At 47.3% G+C, this 19,474-nt stretch overlaps 1 protein-coding gene across 7 annotated transcripts in view; it reads left to right on the top strand.

The window, feature by feature from the left end:
• The window catches only part of STX8 (syntaxin 8), a 209,305-nt gene that overhangs the window by 138,403 nt on the left and 51,428 nt on the right, over window positions 1-19,474 (top strand). For 2 of the 7 annotated variants that reach the window (XM_045164846.1, XM_045164845.1), the window contains one exon: window positions 17,813-17,954. The exons of 4 other annotated variants lie outside the window; for them this stretch is intronic. In XM_045164846.1, the coding sequence (XP_045020781.1) occupies window positions 17,813-17,954 (142 nt within the window). Of the gene's footprint in view, window positions 1-12,091; window positions 12,609-17,812; window positions 17,955-19,474 lie in introns of those variants that run through there. One more of the 7 variants, XM_045164850.1, reaches the window with a different exon arrangement.

The raw sequence follows: 19,474 nt of genomic DNA on the forward strand, positions 1-19,474 counted from the left end.
CCAGTCGTGTCCGACTCTATGCGACCCCATAGACAGGAGCCCACCAGGCTCCCCCATCCCTGGGATTCTCCAGGCAAGAACACTGGAGTGGGTTGCCATTTCCTTCTTCAATGCATGAAAGTGGAAAGTGAAAGTGAAGTCGCTCAGTTGTGTCAGACTGACTCCAAGCGATCCCATGGACTGCAGCCTACCAGGCTCCTCCATCCATGGGAGTTTCCAGGCAAGAGTACTGGATGAGGGCTTGGAGCTGGCTTAAAGGGACCCTTGCTGGTCAAATTTAGACAATTGAAGTAGTAAAAATAATGATGGTAATAAATATTGGATTTTTAAAAAATGTATTCATGAGTCCACATCAGTAGTCCAAAAAGGCAGAGGTGAGGCTGAGGGTCATCTTGCCAGTAAATGTAGAAGAATGATGAAATTATAAAATCATAATTTTGCAACCACCAGTATAATCATTTCAGAATTGTCAGTGGATGCCAGATTGTTAGGTGAGAAGGTTGTGGGAAGTAGGATGTTTACAGTCTCAAATGGCCAAATTATTAATTACAAAGGAGGAAAGAAACTTGAACAGACTGACCACACTTAGCCTCCCCAGCGTGAGTGACAACCTCGCATTGTGCGGCTCCAAATGTGACACAGCAGGATGTAAGGCAACATCGTCGCCAGATCTAATTGAGAGACACAGACTAGTTCAGGTTGGTGGACAGTCTACAAGACAGCCATCCTGGGTCCTTTACAAGTGTCATGGAAGAAAGAAAAAGGTGGGAGCCCTGCTGTAGACTAGAGGAGACTGAAGAGAGATGACAATTAAATGCAGTCTGTGGTTTTGATTGGATTCTGGATCAAAACTCACACAGCTCTAGAGGTATAATTGGGATAATTAGGGGTATTTTTTTTCCTTTTCTGTAAGTTTTAAATCTTTCAAAATAATAGGTCAGGGTGGGGGAAAAACAAGGAAAATATAAACAGTGAAGTTTCCCCTGGACAACTGTCGTGTTCATATTGTACCACATTGTTTTAGGAAGGGACAAAAACCTGGTGAAGCGTCTGGGTGTGCCCCAGTGGCTATTGCTTTCCAGTAAAGTCCGAAACCGTAGGAAGATCTTGAAAGATGAAGGCATCTTAGTGTGAGCAGGATTAGGCGAACATGGTAGGCGCTGCACGTACAGGGTTGTGAGGCTCTGGCTGTGCAGGAAAGAAACCCTGATCTCACTGGGGCTTTTCATGGAAGACCTAGGCCATCAAGAAGGTAAGAAGCAAAACTGAAGGATGGCCTGCCTGCGCAGCCAGCGTATGTGCTTCCTCAGCTGGAATACTTGGTGAACTTGAACCCTCACAGTTTCGATTCCCATCCTGAAAGTCATCCCTCTGTGGGGAAGTTGTCTGGATGTTTATCTTCCCACTAGACCTTGAGCTTCCTGAGGTCTTTGAACTATGTCTTTCAATTCTGATTCCTAGCAGCTTGCAAAATGATGGACTTTGAATGGGATTTATTTGAGAGGCAGCTGAAGTCCTGTGGGTGACGGTTTTCCTTTTTTTCCTTTTTTTTTTTTATTATAGTCAATTTACAATGTTGTGTTAGTTTCTGGTGTACAGAAAAGTGATTCCACTTTATATGTATATATATGTGTGTATATATATATATTTATATATATATATTCTCTTTCATATTCTTTTCAATTATGGTTAATTACAGGATATTGAATATAGTTCCCTGTGCTATACAGTAGGACATTATTTATCTGTTTTACAGGTAATCGATTGTATCTTAGATGGGGGTTTTCTGAGTCTTCAGACTTTTTTTTTTTTACTTTATTTATTTTAATTGGAGGCTAATTACTTTACAATATTGTATTGGTTTTGCCATACATCAACATGAATCCGCCACGGGTGTACATGTGCTCCCCATCCTGAACCCTCCTCCCACCTCCCTCCCTGTACCATCCTTCTGGGTCATCCCAGTGCACCAGCCCCAAGCATCCTGTATCCTGCATCACAGACTTTTTTAAGGACATGTCAGTCTGGAATGATAAAAATCTGAGTATAGCTAGAAAGTTTATTAGATTATGAATGACATAGGGATCACTTGGATTTGTTTCTCATAGTCGGCAGTATTCTAATGTCTAGGGCCATTAAAAAAAAAAAAAACCCACCTGTCGCATAAATAAATTCCTTAAGTTTAGTAGCTTGCAGCCACAGGCTACCCAGCCACCACCATCCATTTTGCAAAGGCGCACACACACACACAGCCATTCAATGGAATATTACTCAACCAGAAACAGGAGTGAAGTGCTGATACATACTACTCTGTGGATGAACCTTGAAGCATTACATTGAGGGAAAGAAGCCAGACCCCAAAGACCACGTATATGAAATGTCTAGAAGAGTCAATTATATGGAGACAGACAGCAGATTAGCGGTTGCCATGGGTTTAGGAGGAAGCTGGGGGGGTCTTGCTTAGTGGGTATGAGGTTTCCTTCTGGGGTGATGAAAAGGTTCTGGAATAAGATGGTAGCGGTGGTTGTAGGACTTTGTGAATGTAAGTCATGCCAATGAATATACATGTTAAAATGGTAACTTATTATGTTATGTGTAATTTACCACAATTAAAAAAAAAAGAAAACCATGAAAAATAAGGAGTAATTTCTCTAGGATCCTGTGGTGTCAAGCAGCACAGGCAATTTGGGAAGGCTGAGGGTTTCCTGGTTTTATATAAAATGATGGGTTATTAAACTAAGGTAAGTCGGGGGCATATTTGACTCTTGAAGCCGCTCACAAGGAGAGATGTTTCTGTGTCCCTCCTTGTTATTCATAAAACCAGCAAAAGACAGAACATTGGATCCGACTCAACGAGACCATTCCTATGGTGTCACGAGTGCCACTCAGCACGTTAGAAGCTCCAGGGAGCCTGTTCACTTCCCCGCCTCCCGATTTCTGAGTTTGTTTTATTTTTCCTGAATTCGGAGGCCTGTGAAATCCACCCTTAGGCCCATACTAGCTAGAAACACCCTACCCTGCCCCCCTATTGAGTATGTGATAAAGTTTTTTGAGTTTTGTAAAGAGCGGTGACCAAGTGCGGCCATTGTTAGTGGTTTGTGGTTGTCGCTTGCTAAACTTTTTCTTCCCGTGGTACCTCTCACAAGTTCTTCATTTTCCATGACATGCTGAGGTTGAGGTTCAAGAGGATGGATGGGCAGCCTGGCAAGATGTGTGCTCCTGGGGTGATGCAGGCTCGAGTCAAGGGGAGAGAGAGAGATGGGGGAGGGCCTAGTAGATTGAGAGGTAGAAGAAAGGAAATTTAAGAGATGGGAGAGGAAACAGAGAAGAGTGGTTTTGAAAGGTCAAGAAGAGAGGTCCCCTGTGCTCCCCTGTGGAATCTGCTTCCCGACTGTGATTCCTTTTCTTGATCTTGACAGTGGAGGGCTTCCGTGGTGTCTCAGACGGTAAAAAATGTGCCTGCAATGCAGGAGACCCAGGTTTGATCCCTGGGTTGGGAAGATCCCCTGGAGAACGGCATGGCCACCCACTCCAGTATTCTTGCCTGGGGAATCCCATGGACAGAGGAGCCTGGAGGGCTACAGTCCAAGGTGTCAAGAGGCGGACACGAGTGAGCAAGTAACACTAAGTAATACTGGAAATGAAAGTGAAAGTGAAGTCGCTCAGTCGTGTCTGACTCTTTGCAACCCCATGGACTGTAGCCTATCAGGCTCCTCCGTCCATGGGATTTTCCAGGCAAGAGTGCTGGAGTAGACTGCCGTTTCCTTCTCCTGGGGGGTCTTCCCGACCCAGGGATCGAACTCGGGTCTCCCGCGTTGCAGGCAGATGCTTTACCGTCTGAGCCACCAGGGAAGCCCAGTAATACCGGTGGAAGCATGCAAAGAGTCGGACACAGCTAAGTGACTAACACTAACAAACAGTGGAGGAAACAGCAGCTGTTTCTTGATTCCCCAAATCATTTATAAATGTGAAAAATATGGCTGTTTGGATGAGGCATGGCAGATGGCTAGGTCTGTAACAAAAAGCTAGGAAGAGACCCATACCTCAAAACATTGCTTCTCCCCACTTTCCAAGAAATCCTTTATTTACCTGTACCATCATTTAGAGAGCCATGTAGGCCAGGTGTCACAGATCCAAGCACTAGGCAGGTATTAAGAACCTGAGAGCTGCAGACCAGACATGTAACATTGGGAGTGCTGGCTACCCCCAGGAGCTGGAGCACATGTGCCCACTTGGATGGCATGCCTGCCCTTCAGTCTCTAGAACTGGGGGCCCTGCATGCCCAAGTCAGCTGCCACCTTCTCTCTCCCTCTGTCTTTTAAAGAGAAATCTGATTTTACGTGGAATTGGAAATTATTGTGGAATTTTTAAAACTCTGCCGAGGTCAAAACATAACTGTAGACCAGACCTGGCTCCCTGGCTGCTGAATTATGACCGGTGATTTAAGTCCACAAATTACTAATATTATCAGATGCAGAGAGTGGATATAGTGAGGGGCAAACATATGGTGGGGAGGGGGTGGTGAGGGGAGGTCAAAGTGTTTGTTACTCACCTTCCGGAATAACATAATTTGATTTGGAAAAATCACCAGGGAGTCATCCATGTTAGGGAAGTTAGTGCTTTGATGGAGAAATAATTTTGTACCCTGGGTGGAGGAGGATTGGCGGGGTGGACAGGCCTGGAAGCGGTCAGATGCTATGGACCATGACAGGTCCAGGGGTGGTAGCATGGGATCTCAGGGTGTCTGGGTGCTAGGCAAAGGAGGACCAGAGCACAGAAAGAAAGGAAAAAGTTTAGTTTCAAAGACAGACTGTCCAACTTCTGCATTTTACCCAGAACCCCCTCATCATCCAGACTCCTGCTCTCCCATCCCACAGGTCAAATGGGAAACACTCCCTTTGCTTAAAGGTGAAACCTACGCAGAAATGCAAGGATGAGTCCTATACCTATGCGACACAAATCCTGGAACGTGAACAGGTTGCTCATGTACGTTTATCTGCTCCTTTAAAAAAAAAAAAAAAAGGAAAAAATTTAAAAGGAACCTGGGTGAACATTAACTTCATTTTTTAATAGGTAGCACTAATGGTGTATTGTTCCCAAACCCAACCAAGATGAAACAAGAGTGGAAGCCTGGTTCCCCCAGCACAGCAGTGAGGAGAGCAAGAAGCCGGTAGAAAGGCCAGGAGCTGACAGATGGGGGACCTGGGAGGCAGGAGCGGGGAGGGTCACGGGGTGAGTGAGAATCTGTGATTCGTGTGCTTATCTGTTCCCAGGTGGGAACCACACTTCACCCTCCCCACCCCTGGTCTGACATCCATCACCACCAGACCTGCCTCCCCTGATCTGAAGGCAGAATTTATGGTTAAGTTCCGAAAACGTGGAAAGGGCATGGAAAGGGGGATGATGCATGCATGGGACCTGGTTGTGAAATAATAAATCACGGCCTCTTAAGGTCTAGGATTATTTTTGGCGTCTTTCACTTATGGGTTCTTTATAGGAAGGGCTTTGAGAAATAGGAATACAGCTTAAAAATGTGTAGAATTTTGTTGGGGTTTTTTTCCCCTCAAAACAAAACAAACAAAAAAAATTACAGTGATAAATTTGGCTGTTTAAATAGTCGAAGTTTCATCATGGCCTCATTGAGGCTGTTTTGCACCCAGCAGTAGGAGGACAGCTGTCATGGACCGCTTTCATCTGATTTTACCGCCTCCGGGTAAACTGAGACAAACTCTAGTGGTAAAAACCTAGAGTGGTTGGGAATCTCCAGGCGAACAGTTTGGTTTGGTTTCTGAGGCTGTGTGTGGAAGAATCAAATCTCCAGTTCCCTTGAAACGGAGCAGAAACATTTCACGGTCAGTGCTGTGGATTGTCCCCAGACCTCCGATCTCCTTTCTCAGAAATCACCTCCGCCCCTCTGTCCCAGTGGTCCTGGTCATGCCGTGCCTTCGGTGTGTGGCTCTTATCCACGCATCTCTCTCTGAACCATCCTGTCATTTCCTGGTACTTCTCACGTCTCCTACCACACTCATCATTTACAACCTCCCACTTGGAGAAGGCAATGGCACCCCACTCCAGTACTCTTGCCTGGAAAATCCCATGGACGGAGGAGCCTGGTAGGCTGCAGTCCATGGGGTCGCGAAGAGTCGGACACGACTGAGCGACTTCACTTTCACTTTCCACTTTCATGCATTGGAGAAGGAAATGGCAACCCACTCCAGTGTTCTTGCCTGGAGAATCCCAGGGATGGCGGAGCCTGGTGGGCTGCTGTCTGTGGGGTTGCACAGTCGGACACGACTGAAGCGACTTAGTAGTAGTAATAGTAGTACCCACCACCTTGAGTGCACACACAAGACACACACATGTACTTAGGTACTGCTGCTGCTAAGTTGCTTCAGTCGTGTCCGACTCGGTGCAACCCCGTAGACGGCAGCCCACCAGGCTCCCCTGTCCCTGAGATTCTCCAGGCAAGAATATTGGAGTGGGTTGCCATTTCCTTCTCCAGTACTTAGGTACTGCTGCTGCTGCTGCTAAGTTGCTGCAGTCGTGTCCGACTCTGTGTGACCCATAGACGGCAGCCCACCAGGCTCCTTATCCATGGGATTCTCTAGGCAAGAGTACTGGAGTGGGGTGCCATTGCCTTCTCTGATACTTAGGTACACTTGACACCAAAACAAACAGCCGGCCTCTCTCCAGGATTTGTTTATTTTATCACTGCTCTTCAACGACTCCAGTGGACAGTTGCTTTCTTACTTGAGCCTTTCCTCTTTCCCCAGGGCTGTCTATCCCCCAAGCCACAGCCTTTCTCGTGTGCTCTGTCTCCCCCTCATCGTCATCACCACTGGCCTCCAGGCCGAGCTCCTGCCGCTGTACCTTCGTGCAGGGCCGCCAGCATCCCTGCCTCTGGTCTCAGCTCTCTCCCGTGCATCTTGATCGCTCTGAGACACCACTCTCATTTTGCCCGGTGCTTTCCGGAGCTCCAGCCTGCCTGGCCATCCTCAGCTGTGGCCCCTGGGCCCTCTGCAGTGTGTCTGCCTTCCTGCTCCCCTATGGGAACCTTCCACTCCAGCCAAGCCAGTTACCGCCCCTCCTCTAAGCCTCACTTGTCTGTTTCTTCCTCTGCGCATTTGCTCGCAGTGGTGCTGTTCTCTCTCCAAGCATCTTCCTCCAGCTCCACTTAAGAGTTAAGTACTATCATTCCCCTCTAGGGCATGCAGGTATTTTTACTCTTCAATTTATGACCATAGTGAATCTAAGTCTCTCTGGGGGAGGACCCGGGCCTTCCTCTGTGTGGTCACCACAGGCTGGTGCAGAAGCGAGTGCCCTGGGCTGCGGGGGCATTGAATCCGACCCTCTTCTCGGAGAGCTCGGCCCTAGGTGAGCCTGTGAGGTAGCCAGCTGGGTCCACCTTGATTTTTTTTTTTTCCCCAAGGAAAGCCAGAAGCTTCCATTCCCCTGTGAAATTGCTTAATTAACATTTTTTTCATATCATACTTAAAGATGGTAACTTCCAGGGGAACACAGTTCCTTAAAATGACAATTGAAAGACTATCTCACGTGCAGCTTGGCTATGAAATAGCAGTACATTCTGTGTACCAATACAAAATGGAGTTAACAGCGCTGCTTTTCAGGATGGCTTCTGGATCTGTAAAAGTAGATTTTTCTAGGAAGTCAGGAGTTGAAGGGTCATTCAGTGAACCTGGGATTTAAATGGTAGGATAATCTGGCAGTGGTCACTGTTTACAGATGAATTTAGTAATATAACATCTCTGTTAGTAATGTAACCCGATGCTTCTAATAGCCCCTGGTTATTTTCATTTTTATGAAAATATTCCAGTGAAATAAATTTTTACATGGAATTTTTTTAGATTGACGTTAAAGGGGGCCGGTCTGTAGAGCGGGGTTAGTTGGTGCAGAGGGTGCCAGTGTGTTGGGGAGGATGCCGGCCCTTTCCAGGTTAGACATGTGAGAGAAGGTCACGGGGATGCACCAGCCGCCCCCTCTCACGGGCCGAGAAGACACAAGTGAGGCGGCCTCGGCGGGTGTGCAGAGAATTCCCACACAGGTGCCGATTCCAGATGAATTGCAGTTTACTGCCCCCCCACCTCGGGCTCTTGTGACATAGTCATCTGCCCATCCCCTTTTTATTGAGTCTCTTCAGCCATGCCAGGGATCCTGAGATATATGGGCTGTAATCCCGCCTGCAAGTTGCTTCAAGTCTAGTGGGAGAGAAAAAAGAAGCCTCACAACCACAGGAGTACCGGAGATGGGCTGATGAGTGTTTCTCAGTTCCTGAACGACCAGCTTAAAAAGTTAGTAGTAACAAGAGGAAGCAGTTTGCTTTCAAAGCCACATAATCTCTCTTATATTCCTTATGTCACCTCTGTGGGGACCTTTGATTCCAGTCTTGTCTGTCTCTCTCAAATTTTTATTGGCGTATAGTTGTTTTACAATGTTATGTTACTTTCTGGTATACAGCAAAGTGAATCAGCTATATGTGTGTATATTATATATAATCCCCTCTTTTTTGGATTTCCTTCCCATTCAAATCACCACAGAGCATTGAGTAGACTTCCCTGTGTTAGACAGTCTATTCTTAATTAGTTACCTATTTTATACACTTGTTGTTCAGTCGCTAACTTGTGTCCAGCTCTTTGCAACCCCATAGACTGCAGCAGGCCAGGCTTCTCTGTCCTTCACTATCTCCCGGAGTTTGCTCAGACTCATGTCCATTGAGTCAACAATGCCATCCAACCGTCTCAACAGTCGTGTATATATGTCAATCCCAGTCCAGCCCACCCCCTCTTTCCCCCTTGGTATCTAATGTGTTCTCTAGGTCTGTGTCTCTATTTTTGCTTACAAATGGGTTCATCTGTACCACTTTTCCAGATTCCTCATATATGCATTAATATATGATATTTGTTTTTCTCTTTCTGACATACTTCACTCTTATGTGACAGTCTCTAGGTCCACCCATATCTCTGCCAATAGCAAAATTTCATTTCTCTTAATGAATGAATACTAGTCTGTTGCATATATGTTCCAGTCTTGTCTCTCATATCCATGATGAGAGAACCCAGACACCTTCCTAGCTCTTGGGAGAAAAGCCGTTTCTGAGTACTGACCAATAGAATGGGTACAAATCAGGAAGGAGGGGGAATACTTTTCTACTGTATATAATTAAGTTATGGTAAGTTTTCTTGGTTTATTTATGGAAGCACCTTGATTTGTTATTTAATTGTGGACGAGCAGACAAAGGAGATGAAGACGCCGTGTTTGCTCACCTCTTGAGTTGTGGTGTGCCCAGGTTGACGCAGAGGTACAATGTCAGGTGCTTGGATTCCTGGGGTGACAGCAGTCTTGGACCCCGATGTCCTAAAGTAGGTGGTCCTTGGGAGCTGTCCTTTGAAAAGCTGAAAAGCTTGGGTTCACAAGTCAGAGAGCGAAAATGGCAGACAAGACAGAACTGCAGAAACAGAGAGGCTGTGACGAGGCTCATCTGGGGGTCCATCCGCAGTGCTGTAGAAGGTGAGGGTGGGAAGAGAGCTCGTTTCCAGCCTCGGTGCCAGGAAGGCATTTGAGTTATTGCAGACAAGATGGGTGGGACACGGATGATTGGCACTGGGTTAAGAAACTTCAGGCTCAGGGAGTGGAGGGAGTGGATGGAGCACAAGTGGAGAAAACGGTGGGTCTTCAGGGGAATCTGATCAAGTCTCTCCCCAGCTTATGATCCTTCAGGGGATAAAGTCCAGAGCCCAGAATGTGGTTTCGTAGCCTAGCAAATCTGGTCCCCGACCTTCTGGCACACTGCCCCCAGCATGCGCACGTGCAGTGTACACACACACACTCTCTCTCTCTCATGCACACACACGCACGCACACACACACACACACTTGCTTGATACAGTGCCCCCAGCATGCACACATGCAGTGTACACACACACACACACTCTCTCTCTCACTCTCTCTCCCCACAGAACACAAGCTGCTTTCTGTTCTTCATTCCCCTCTGCTGGCTTTCTAGGCCTTCAGCATTCAGTGTGGATAGCACATCTCCCAGAGCAGCTCATACGTGGCCCCTGGGAAGCTCATCAAAATGCAGATTCTGATTCTGAGGGTCTGGAATGGGGTTCCGGTTGCTGCGTGTCTGACTCACTCCCAGAAAGCGTGGACACTGCTGCTCCAAGGGCCACCCACCAAGCAGGAAGGATCTAGAACAGCAGTTCCAGACAAATCAGAATCATCTGGAGAGGTTTTTTTTGTTTGTTTAATTCCCGTTGCCTGGATTCCCCTTCCCTCTAAATTCTGATTTCATTGCTCTGGAATACAGAGCATTGGGATTTTAAAGTTTTCCAGGTGATTCTGATGTTCACGTTGAGAACCTGGGTGACTGAAGTCTTCCCTGACTCCCCAGGTCTGGGCTGTGATGGACACCCATGGCGCACTGGACCTGAGTCTTATGCCTACCATGTCTGTCTCCGAGGGGGCGTCTGTTCTGTGCTCTGGGGAGCTGTGCAAGGTTTCTAGGATGTCCAGTAGACCTGGTCCCTGGGCTCAGAGCATCCACAGTGTAGAAGAAGAACCATCACTCAGCATAGTGCCTGAGTCGGGGGTTTGGGGGGCACTGCGGGGAGGCTTAGTCGGTGTTTATTGAATGAATGAAGAGGAGGAAAGGGAAGGAAGAACGGAAAGAAGGATGGTGGGGGATGGGTGCCTGATTTAAAACAGACATTTCATTATTCTGGGTCCACCTCCCTGCCTCGCCATTTCTAGCCATCACCTTGTAGGAATGAGTGGAAATGAATAAACAAGTGATTCTGAAGGGGAAAAACCTTGACAAGCAAGTATTATCATATATCCCATTTCGTCCTCATGCTCTTTGCACCAGGTATGGTCAATACCGCTCAAAGTCCCCACTTTAGCACTTAAAGCAGTGTTCTTCCCATTTCCTGATGCAGCAGTGTTGGGCCTATAGGTCTGTAAAGTCGTGTTCGGCAGCTGGGTCTTTAACATCTCTTTGGTGACCACTTCCTGACAGAAAGGGTTTTAACCCTGGTTTGCACTCAGCCTTCCCATCTCTGCAACATGCTGAGTGCTCTAGTGAAAAAGTCAGAAGGGTTTTGAAATGCTAATGCACAGCTGTTGACAGGTACGAATCCCCATCAGCCTGGAATGTCACACCTGTTCAAAGTAATTGAGCGTCCTTGAGGATCATCTCCTTTAAAACCCAGAAATGTGACACCAGGTTGCTTCCAGCTGAGAGAGAACACTTCCCCCAGACTTCAGCAGCAATTTTGTCTCAGTAAATTAGAAAAGAAATCATCACAGGATTCCCCCCACCACCAATGTTTCTGTATAGCTTTAGGCATGTGTGTCTAGGGGGTGTGTGTGTGTGTGTGTGTGTGTGTGTGTGTATGACACATCAATTGGGTGCCTCCTCTCTTATGCTAAGTCACTTCAGTTGTGTTCAACTCTTTGCTACCCCATGAACTGTAGCCCGCCAGGCTCCTCTGTCCATGGGATTCTCCAGGCAAGAATACTGGAGTGGGTTGCTAGTTAATCTTAATAATTTATTTTTTGAAACTCTTCAGGCACATTTAGCTCATTTACTAATATATTACTTTAAAAATGCTTGTTGAAGGTCTCTTCTATTTTAAATATAATAAATTTCCTGTAGCAAAATAGAGAACACTAAGCACAAAAGAACCCCCCACCAATAATCAATATTAACATTTTGGGTATATCTTTCTAGTCTTTTCTCTGTGCATACGTGTAATATGTCTACATGCATGACTTTTTAAAAACCATTTGGGATGATATTTTATATGCCACACAACTTGCTTTCTGCTTCCCAGAGTCTGAAAGGTTTCTCTGTCTTTACAGAGTTGCCGAAACAATGACTCTGATGCTTGTATAACTTTTTCAAAAACTGTGTATTATTATCTTTTTACATGACTTCCTGCTTTAAGCAAGAGTAAAAATTTCTAGCATTTATATTATTATACATTATCCTATTTATATTGTATTTATTATAAGATATCCTTGGAATTTGGGAACCACAGGAAACAAATCTCTTTTTTTTTTTTTGGTTGCAGGCCATGTGGAATCTTAGTTTCCCAGCCAGGGGTCGAACCCATGCCCAGAAATGCAGAGTCTTAATCGCTGAATCTTTAAGGAAGTCCCAGGAAACAAACTCATATTCATTTTCAGTGGAGAAATACCACACTTGAGGAAGATTTGCAGGTCATTCCTTTGGGGAGTGGCAGCTGAAAGCTTTTTAAAGATATTGTGTATTTTCCCAAAGGCAAGCAAAAAATATCTCCACCTCATTCGGCAAGCGCATCTTGGGTTCTGGGGGCCATACTGGGTGAAACAGGATAGTACTGTAGCCCTGGCCTCGAGGGAGCTTATGTGGCCATTGGAGGGGTGGAGAAGACAGTAAATAGTCAACAGGCACATAGATGTCATAACTACCAGCCGTGACAGTCTAGACAGCCAGAAGGCCCTCTGGATCCAACGGCTCTGAAAAGGCATCCAGTTCTGCGTTACTTGGGGCTCCCCTGGTAGAGAATCAGCCTGCAATGCAGGAGACCCAGGTTCAACTCCTGGGTTGGGAAGATCCCCTGGAAAAGAGGTAGGCTACCCGCTCCAGTACTCTGGCCTGGAGAATTCCATGTACTGTATAGTCCATGGGATCACAAAGAGTCAGACACGACTGAGCAACTTTTTCTTCTCTGTTACTTATTTTTTAATATCACTAAGATTGTCACCAGAGAGTGGCTTGGACAATGCAAGCACATTTAGGTATTATAATTTATGACAAACAAATGAAATCCAATACCATTGGCTCCAATTGAATGTGTCATAAACCAGTCTCCGGTTCCTCATCCACGTGGGCTCAGTGATACATCACTGAAGATACGGAAGGAGAAGCTAGAAGAGCTAGCGGAAGACAGCTGCAATTTTTGTTCTTCCCTTCTGTGAGCCTCATCCCCCTTCAGTCGTGGAGGATGCTGGTGAAGTTAACCAAAGCCAGCACCTCGAGGTGACGATGTATAACCAGTCCTCGTTGTCCATCGGTGCTTTGGATGAAGGAAAGATGATGCAGTTTCTGATTCTTAGTCACCCTCCCTGACTCCAGCCCAACCCGCATTCCAGTTCACCCTGCCCTCATTATGAAGCAGAAAAGACTGCCTAAGGCCTGGTTTATTTACCTAATAAACTGGCTGTTGTATGGCCTGGGAAATGCTAAAATTTTTCAGCCAAGAAATCCTAGTAACAAGCAAACAGAGGTCCAGCAGTCAGGTTTCTGAAGAAACAACAAAATGAAGGTCAGCTAATATGGCCATTATTCCCCTTCCTGGTGGCCATGACAGCGCTGGGGTTTATTTGAAGATCCCAGACTTCGAATCCTTGCTCGCATTGTTCGCTGCCCAAGTATTTCAGGCTGTGCCAACAGCTTCAGATATTAATGTATTCGAGAGATCAGTGAATGAAGAATTCCTCTGCACTTTTTTTTTCCCCTTTTTAATTTTTTTTTTTTTTCTCCCTTTGCCATACACTTTGTTTGTAGTGTTCTTTGTCTGCCAGACGTTGCCGGGCATTTCTAATGAGGAAGCAAAGAATTGCAGAAGGAAAAAGGCAAGAGGCGGTGGTGGTGGGGGGTGCGGTGTAGGGAGAAGAAAACAGGCGAGGAAACACAGGGCGTGTTTAGCACTTTAACCGTAAGGTGACGTTTTTACAAGCTAGTCAGGTGCACGGGACACGCTGAGGACCACAGAGTCCAGGATGCTGGTGCAGAGAATACAGTTCTGGGAACAGCCAACTCACTGCTTAGCTTCTCGCCACAATAAACGCACTTTTATTTTTGAGCACCATTTTCCCTGCAGGACAGCTGGCCTCGATGCTGCTCTAAGTGTTCATCTCAGCTTGCATGATTGCAGCCACCTCACTAACCCACCCCGGGCGGCCGCTACATGGGGGAAAAAAATCACAGCATTTCCTACTCCTGGTAACCTACTGCTACAGGATAATTGGTGGCTGTTTGTGAAGAACTTTATCACTGCAAAACCCAGAAAGGTCTGTCTGAGAGCTGGTTGCTGGGGCTAGGCAAAGTGGGGAGGGCTCTGAAAATCACATTTCTGCAAAGGCAGTGAGCTAGTAATTAATTTTTTAGCATCACTCGATCCTCGGACTCGTCCTTCCGTGCTGTACGCACAGGGGGCTGGTTTTGCAGACTGTCCTTTGATACCACATGGAAATGTTAATGAGACGAAACCAGCTAAAGGGCTCTTTAGACAGCAGTGCTCCGGGGAAGGCCGAATGAAACGCAGACCCTCCGAGGGCTTCTCCTCCGCACAAGAAGTCCCTTTGTTTCTCGTCTTATAAACCAGAGGCATGTCTGAAATTGCAGGGAAAGTGAGAGGGGCCAGAGAGTGGGCGCCTGGGGCTCGGCTTTCTATGTTTTTTAAAAGGGGGAGGGGGAAACGATTCTCTGGTTATTCGCGCCTGAGTTTGGTAGGCAAGCGCAGGGTGTTTTTGAAGTTCCGAAGGAAGGTTCTCTGAAGATGCGAGCGGGATCTGTCTTTCACTTGGACTTAATTAAGAAACTTGCTGGCTTTGTCTGTAGGGGGCCCATTACGTGCAAGCTGCAGCCCCCTCTGAATAGGGGCTCAGCCTGGAAAGTGTATACATTCCACACCGCCTTTGTGTCGTGTTGCCAAACTGGAGGCAGAGGCAAGTGGGGACAGGGCTCTGCCAGAGGCCATCCCGTGCTGCCCCCAGTGCCAAACAGAGCTACTGCCAGTGCACGGGTGTCCCTTGGAGGCCTGGACCGAGTGGGTCTTTTACAAGATGAATCTCGTAGATACACAGGTGGTCGGGAGTCGGAGTCCTGCTTTGGCGCCCCGATCACTGGCTGGAGAATGGACCTGGGAGGCACTCAGCGTCCTGGGAATGAGCGTTCAGTCTCTAAATCCGGGGTGGCGGGAGCGCAGCTTCGGGTGCCGTCTCCCCCCGAACTTGCTTCCCCCTCGCCACCCCCATCACCACCCCCGGAAGCCCAGGGAGAAAGTTTGCCTGGCCACTGTTCTTGTAACCTTGAGAATAATTTCCCCCTGGTGGGCTACTGTGGCCTACCCTATTTAGAACAAAGTTGCTGAATGCTGGAGGATAAAGAACAGTGGGAAGGCTGTGAGCAGTGGTTAATCAGCTAATTCGCATTTCAAAAGACACTAATAAGAGGTGATCAATTCAAATAAAGCCCCGGGTATGAGTACTTTCCTCACCCTGCAAAGCCTGCCTAGCGGGGCTCTCAGCCCCTCCTGCTTCTCTCCCCCTGCCTGGCTCCTCCCTTCCCCTTTGATGCTGTCGGGACCTCCCAGGGTACCTGCGCCTCCCAGGGTACCAAGCCCGGCAGACCTTCAGCTTCTTCCAGGCTGAGACCAGCTGCTCCCAGTAGCCCCGGCCCTGGCCCTTGTTTCCCTGGACTCTCTGTTCCCCTACTCCACCCACCCCCGCACCTGTTCAGCTTGACAAACGAGTGCCAGTCTCTTCTCTCCCAAATGTGTGGTAACTGTCTCTGTCTCTCCAGCTCTGGGACATCCGACAGCCTCCGGTCACCTCTGTCCATTCACTGGCTTGGCTGTGATGAGAGGGACCCTCCTCGTTAGTCTGGCATTAAGTGTCCTGCCCCTGGGACCCCCTTTGTGTCGGCCTGAGTGGTCTGATGGGCCTCGAAGTGGCCCCACGACATCTCTGTCCCTGCTACCTCTCTGCCCCTGCTCCACGCCTGCTGCCCACACAGAGTCGGGTGGGCCGCGTCTTGAGCTTTTCCAGCAGGACTCCTCGTAATTGGGTCTTTCTGCAGTTCCAGGCTAATGGGCCTGTCCTGGAACTAGTGTCACTCACCCAGCGACTGGAAAATCACCCCGCCAGCCAAGTGGCACTGTAGAAATAAAGCCGTAAATGCCAGCAATCAAGTGATTTTGTTTCAGCCAGGAGTTCAGTTCAAGTGTTGGGAAATGAGCTTGTCAGAGCTTGCTTTCCGCCTCCTCTCCCAACCCTTGGCAAAAAGTAAAATATTGTCACCATTGATAGAACACGCCTATAAAAGGGAGTGGGGTGAGGGCGGAGTCCTGGAGCATCCTTGACCCGGATGCAGAAGCCATATCACCGTGTTCAACGCATCTGGCTTTTTCTGCGGCCCTGATGTATGTGAAGCGTCTTTTGAGTGTGGTCCTTGGTGTTCAGAATCCCAGAGCACTTTAGCCCCACCGTGCCCCAGGACTCCATCAGGAACTCCACTGCCAGCCTAATTACATACTCCGAATGAAAGACATCTCATCTTCTGGCCGCGAGCAACATGGAATGTCCCTGAACTCCATTCCTGACAACCTAACGACAGTTGGGGATGTCCTCGAAAGCCCCAAGCTGACCGCTGACCTGGAGGGGAGAGGAGATGGCCAGTCTCCAGGTCTGTCACCCATGATAAAGGCCTTCTGCTTAGTGTACCCTCTAGCTATCAGAAGCATCTTTATCTGCATCTTATTTTGACCCTGAATCATTCTGGAAGGAGTCCCACTTTCAGAAGGAGTGTGGACCGCGTGACCTGCCAGGTCCACTTCCACGTGGGCAGGGACCAGCACTCCAGTCACCACCAGGGGCTCGGGGCCCAACAGGCTCTCCCTCGGGACACAGGACTTCTTTGCTGTCTGTCAGCTGAAGGAGAATCAGGCTCCGTAACACAGTCCAGCTTTATATCAGAACAAGCTCTTGGCTATGAACAGAAAGTATCCGTGATTACTGAAGTACAGAAGAAAGGTGTTAGAAGGATATTGAGTGGTTTGAAAAATCACTCATGGAGAAGGCTGGAGAATCAAACTAGAACATGGGGAGAAAACCACAGGCGGCTGGATCATCCCCACAACCCCATCACGGAACCGTCTCGTAGGACTTCTCATTGCCATGACTACTGGCTGCTTCCCGGGCCCGCCATCCGCTAACCCCACCAGTGCTGACCAGCAGAGGCTGTCGCCGGGAGAGGGCTGCCTCTGATGTCCCTAGAGAACCACTGTTGTCTGGCTGTGTGCTGGTGCTTGTTGGGAGGCAGGGGGTTGCCAGTGTTTGGCCCTTCTAGTCTTGCCTCCTACTAAGACTCATATGGCTAAAAATTCCTCCCTTGTTAAAAAAAAAAAAAGGATTCAGATGCTAAGCAGCTGAGAAACTTGTGTCCACTTCAGACTTGCAGCTCACATGGGAAAAATCCATTAGTTGTGTCCCATTCTTTTGCAACCCCATAGATAGAGAAGCCTGGCGGGCCACCGCCATGGACTATAGCCAGCTAGGCTTCTCTACTGGGATGGGTAGCCATTCCCTTCTCCAGGGGATCTTCCTGACCCAGGGATCAGACCCCAGTCTCGTACATTGCAGGCAGATTCTTTACCATCTGAGCCACCAGGGAAGCCCACATGAGAGTTACTTGCCAAAGATGGACATCTTCTCCATGACTCATCTCATTGAGCCACGGAGATTTACCCAAGACAAACTATGTAATTTGTGAGGTCCAGTGAGAAATTAAAGTGCAGGGCCCCTTGTTTAGAAATTATTAGGACTATCATGATGGTGACAGCATAGGACTTCTAAGCATGGGACCTTGTGTCACTACTCAGGTGGCTTTTCCGGAACAGGGCCATGGGCTTCTAGTTGAGTCTTGGGGCCCTTGTCAGGTCTTGTAAGTGGATTCCGGTAGGTCAGTGTTACTTCACTGTTTCCTGCCCACAGCTTGAGGTGTGATTATGATTTCCCCCATTTTACAGATAGGGCAGATGGGGCTGGAGAACAGTGGAGCTGTATATTCCAAGCTACGTCTTCTGACCCTGAAGTTCCCCTCTGCCTACACCATGTCACACCACGTACCAGGAGCTTACAGAGCAAGAGCTGTGTGATGCTCCCTGGAAGGTACGCTTTTGGGGCATCGTCTCCAAAATTGTTAATGTTGTGGGAAAAAGACTCTACCTGCAATGCGTGAGACCTGAGTTCAGTCCCTGGGTTGGGAAGATCCCCTGGAGGAGGGCATGGCAACCCACTCCAGTATTCTTGCCTGGAAAATCCCCATGGACAGAAGAGCCTGGTGGGCTACAGTCCTTGGGGCTCACAAAGAGTCGGACACGACTGAGCACTTAGCACACAAGTATGGATGTGTGTGTGTGAGATTGATGCCCTAGGACCTTGAGCAAGTCATTTACTCAACTTCCCAGGGCTTCAGTTTTCACATCTGTGAAATCCTTGGCCTTCTGTCATAAGATAGGGTTGATGCCTCTCTGCCCTGCTCACCCGTCAGGCACATCTCATTCTTGATATTAGTGCACACTCTGGGGCCCACATGCATTCCCTCTCTTCCAGCTCCCCTTCTGCCTTCAGTGTCCCCCTGGGGTTCAACCCCTTGAATGTCCAGCTTGCGCTACCTGCCAGCTTCTACCCATACCACCCCAAGACCCCTTCTGTCCACAAGATGTTCCGTATGGGCTTCCTGTGTTCACAGTCCTAATGACCAGGGATCTTCCTGCTTCCTCCGCCTTCTCCTTTCTCTCCTGTGTTTATGTGTGTGTCCTTTCCCCCTCCTGGTTCCCAGAGAGCCCACCTCAGGCGGTGCCTTCTGCAGAGCCGGGTCTATTAATCCCACCTGGCTTATTGATGTCTCTGGACTGTCTGATGTCTCTCGACTGTCTCTTTCTCCTTTTCTGTTTTTTTCCTACCCTTTTCTCAATTCTCTTGACACTATATGACATTAAGGCTTTTTTAAAAATAAGATTTATTATATTTATAAAATACAAGATTGTTTGACGTATTTTTAATTTAAAAATCATAGCTCTCAAACAAAATATAGCTTTCTTTAAAAAGCTATTATTATGAATTTGTTTTTATTGCTATGGTAGTCTTTAACTGATTCTTTTTCCCCTTAAAGATTTTTTTTTTTTCCATTTTAAACCCAGGGAAGGAGAAATTTCCAAAGGTTATTAGTTCATTAGCTGTTAGAAGGAATAATTGATCTGTCAACTCAAAGGATTTACAAGGATTTGGCTCACAGGATTCATGAAAGCAGTGGCATACGTTTAAGTTCTACCTCAAAAGAAAACATTTCAGAAGGGGCTTCCCTTACTTTCCTGGAGATAAAAATTAGCATCTCTGTAGTGATGAAAGGCCCCTGATTTTTTTTTTTTTTAAGAGCCTCTCTATCTTAAGGCGGCATATGCACCTATACCTGAGATAATTGGATGCGTATTTCAACCTAAAGGATGGATTATAAATAAATATTATAAAGTTTTGAGTTTCTTCTACTGTTGTTGTTGTTGTTTTTTTTTTTTACCCCTATTAAAGGAATGGAACACAACTAACATTTCTTCAACCTCAAATGGGGTTTGCTTTTTTTTTTCTTTAAGCAAATGCACCCAAATTGGGTTTGGTTCACAAAGGAGAGC

Source organism: Bubalus bubalis, chromosome 3 (assembly GCF_019923935.1).
Source record: "Bubalus bubalis isolate 160015118507 breed Murrah chromosome 3, NDDB_SH_1, whole genome shotgun sequence".
Taxonomy (NCBI): Eukaryota; Metazoa; Chordata; class Mammalia; order Artiodactyla; family Bovidae; genus Bubalus; species Bubalus bubalis.